At 43.5% G+C, this 2,757-nt stretch overlaps 1 protein-coding gene across 1 annotated transcript in view; it reads left to right on the forward strand.

Moving 5' to 3' along the window:
• Positions 1 to 2,757, forward strand: part of F10 (coagulation factor X) — a 28,587-nt gene that overhangs the window by 24,482 nt on the left and 1,348 nt on the right. Inside the window, 2 exon segments of the mRNA XM_023737439.1 lie at positions 417 to 424; positions 1,622 to 1,739. Coding sequence (XP_023593207.1) covers positions 417 to 424; positions 1,622 to 1,739 — 126 coding nt within the window.

A 2,757-nucleotide genomic window follows, 5' to 3' on the forward strand; every position in this document is an offset into this window, starting at 1 on the left:
TAACTATGTCCCATGCAATATTTGGGATATACTTGTACTTAAAAAAAAAAAAATTGTTGTTTATCAGAAATTCAAACTTAACTGAGTGTCCCGTATTTTATCTGGCAATCCCTAAATCTAAACGTCCAAAGCCAAAATGGCATCTCCTACAAGCAAAAATCCAAGAGCCACCAACAACTTTCAGAAATCTTGGCTCTCCCCCAAACTCCAGGTTACACCACTGGTGGACATTTCTCTAAATAATAAAGAGCCCAAAGAAAGAAAATTTCAGAATTTATTCATCATTCATTCAATACATATTTATTGTATATTATATGTATGACTTACTGTATGTCAGGTACTGAGCTGGGTGTTGTGTATATAGGATATAAAAATCGTTTAAGTTGGTTTGCTGACATACAGAAATTTAAATCTAGAAAAGGAGGTAAGACCTACCCAAATAATCACAATTCATGTTAGTGTGGAAGGTTCACTAAAGTGGTACCAATGAAAACATTATTGAAGTTCAGCTAGGATTTGGAGCTCTAAAGAATGATTCTGATGGGGCTCTATAGGTGAAGGGGCACTCTAGGAAGAAGGAATGCATGAGCAAATGCACGAGGTGGGATTTTCATCAGAGAATATTATTGTTGAATGTATTGTGATTTAGGATCCTTGTTTTCCTGGTTGAAGTCTTGGCAAATTGCCTTATTTCCATCTTGGGAAGAAGAGTTGATGTCAGGTTCTTAGAAAGATTGACTTTCCCCTCACTAACCACCAAACTGGATTATGAGTTCATAGTTTATGTTTAAAAAAAATACTACTTCCTTCTAGTCCTGAAGGTCTTTAAGAATTCTTTTGAACTTGATATTATTGTTTCATCCTCACTTGGCCTAGCACTTGGCACTTAGTTAAGACCTCAATAAATGTTTCTTGAATAAATAAATAAGTCTATCCATAAAGCAAAGACAAGGCAGTGTAATGGAGCCACCTAAACTCGTGCCGTAGAGATTCAAAGAGTGGGTTGGGGAGTGGAGTTGGGGAAGGTTCCATGGAGGTAAATCATGACTGATTCTTGAAGAAAGTGTAGCAGTTGGATTGGCAAAAGAGTGCAGGTGGGAGCAGTCAATGGGATACAAAGGAAAGGTCAAGGTGGTTGCAGGAGCAGGAAAAGGTCTGCTGGGCTGGAGCTGTGTTCAGGAGTAACGAGGGAAGAGTTGGTAAGGTGAACAAAGTAGAATGAGTTGGTCTGGGCCTTGTATTCCAATATAAAGGGTTGAAGTTTGAGTCCAGAGGCGAGAGGAAGACACCACATGCTCTCAAATAGGGGGAAGGACAACAGAGGGCAGGATGGAAGGGAAGGGAATCTCACTGTTGGCAGACCAGCTGACAGGCATGGGGGAAGCTCCAGTCCAGGTGGGAAGTGAGACCATTGTGAGGCAGGAGAAATGGAGGGGAAGGCTTGAGTTGAGGAGGTGATGGGAGTTCACATGAAAAGGACTTTGGATATAAGGCCCTCTTTCAAATCCCTCTTCTCAGAAAGTCAAACATAACCTGGTCTGCTTTGGCGGGCTAAACTATTCCTCAGCTTTCACTCGGCTTTGCAGATACAAGCCTGGAGTCACCAACTTTCCCATTGTAGGCTTTACTCGTCAACGAGGAAAATGAAGGGTTTTGTGGAGGCACCATTCTGAATGAGTATTACATCCTCACTGCGGCTCACTGTCTCCACCAAGCCAAAAGGTTCACGGTGAGAGTAGGTAAGTGTCTGCCCCTCAGCACTCTCTTTGGTCACCAAGGACAGGGTAACTGCTTTTTCACTTTATTTTTAGAGCCCAGTAGAACTTACAAATAAGGAGCCCCAGTGGTGCAACGGTTAAAGCGCTCCACTGCTAATGGAAAGGTTGGCAGTTAGAACCCACACAGCGACTTTGCAGGAGAAAGACCTGGCTATCTGCTCCCATAAAGATCACAGCCTAGAAAAACCTATGGGGCAGTGCTACTCTGTCACATGGGGTTACTCTGAGTCGAAATCAACTCGACGGCACCTAACAACAATAACGGAACTTACAAAATTTGTTGGCAGTGCTAAAATCCTAAAATCCTGTGGGGTTCATGGAAGGGAGGGAGAGAAGGAAGACGAGGATGAGGAGAAGGCAGCTTTCCCTGAGCTGGCCCACTCCCTTCTCCCCGTACAGCCCTTCTTCCCTGAGCTAGCCCACTCCCTTCTCCCCGTACAGCCCTTCTTCCCTGAGCTAGCCCACTCCCTTCTCCCTGTACAGTCCTTCTCCCTGAGCTAGCCCACTCCTTTCTCCCCTTACAGTCCTTTTTCCCTGAGCTAGCCCACTCCCTTCTCCTTGTACGGCCCTTCTCCCCGTACGGCCCTTCTCCCCGTACGGCCCTTCTCCCTGTACGGTCAGTCCTTCTCTTGCTGGTCCTCAGGTCTCCGTGCAGCATGATCCTCCTTCAACATTCTCTCAGTTGTCCTTTCCTTGGAGACACCTTCCAGACCCCCGACTGGGTTAAATCCCTCTCTGGGTACTGAGTACTTCTGCCTCTTGCATTTATTTGTGGGATTATTTCATTATGTCCATCTTTCTCTACCAGACTCCAGAGCAGTGCTGTTCCATAAAAAATATAATGGAAGCCACAATGTAATTTTAAATTTTCTAATAACCATACCAAAATAGCATTTAAAAAAGGTGAAATTAATTTATCTTATTTAACCCAATATATCCAAAATATTATCATTTCTATATGTAATCAAATGTTTAAAGT

This window comes from Trichechus manatus, unplaced genomic scaffold, assembly GCF_000243295.1.
Source record: "Trichechus manatus latirostris isolate Lorelei unplaced genomic scaffold, TriManLat1.0 scaffold00102, whole genome shotgun sequence".
Taxonomy (NCBI): Eukaryota; Metazoa; Chordata; class Mammalia; order Sirenia; family Trichechidae; genus Trichechus; species Trichechus manatus.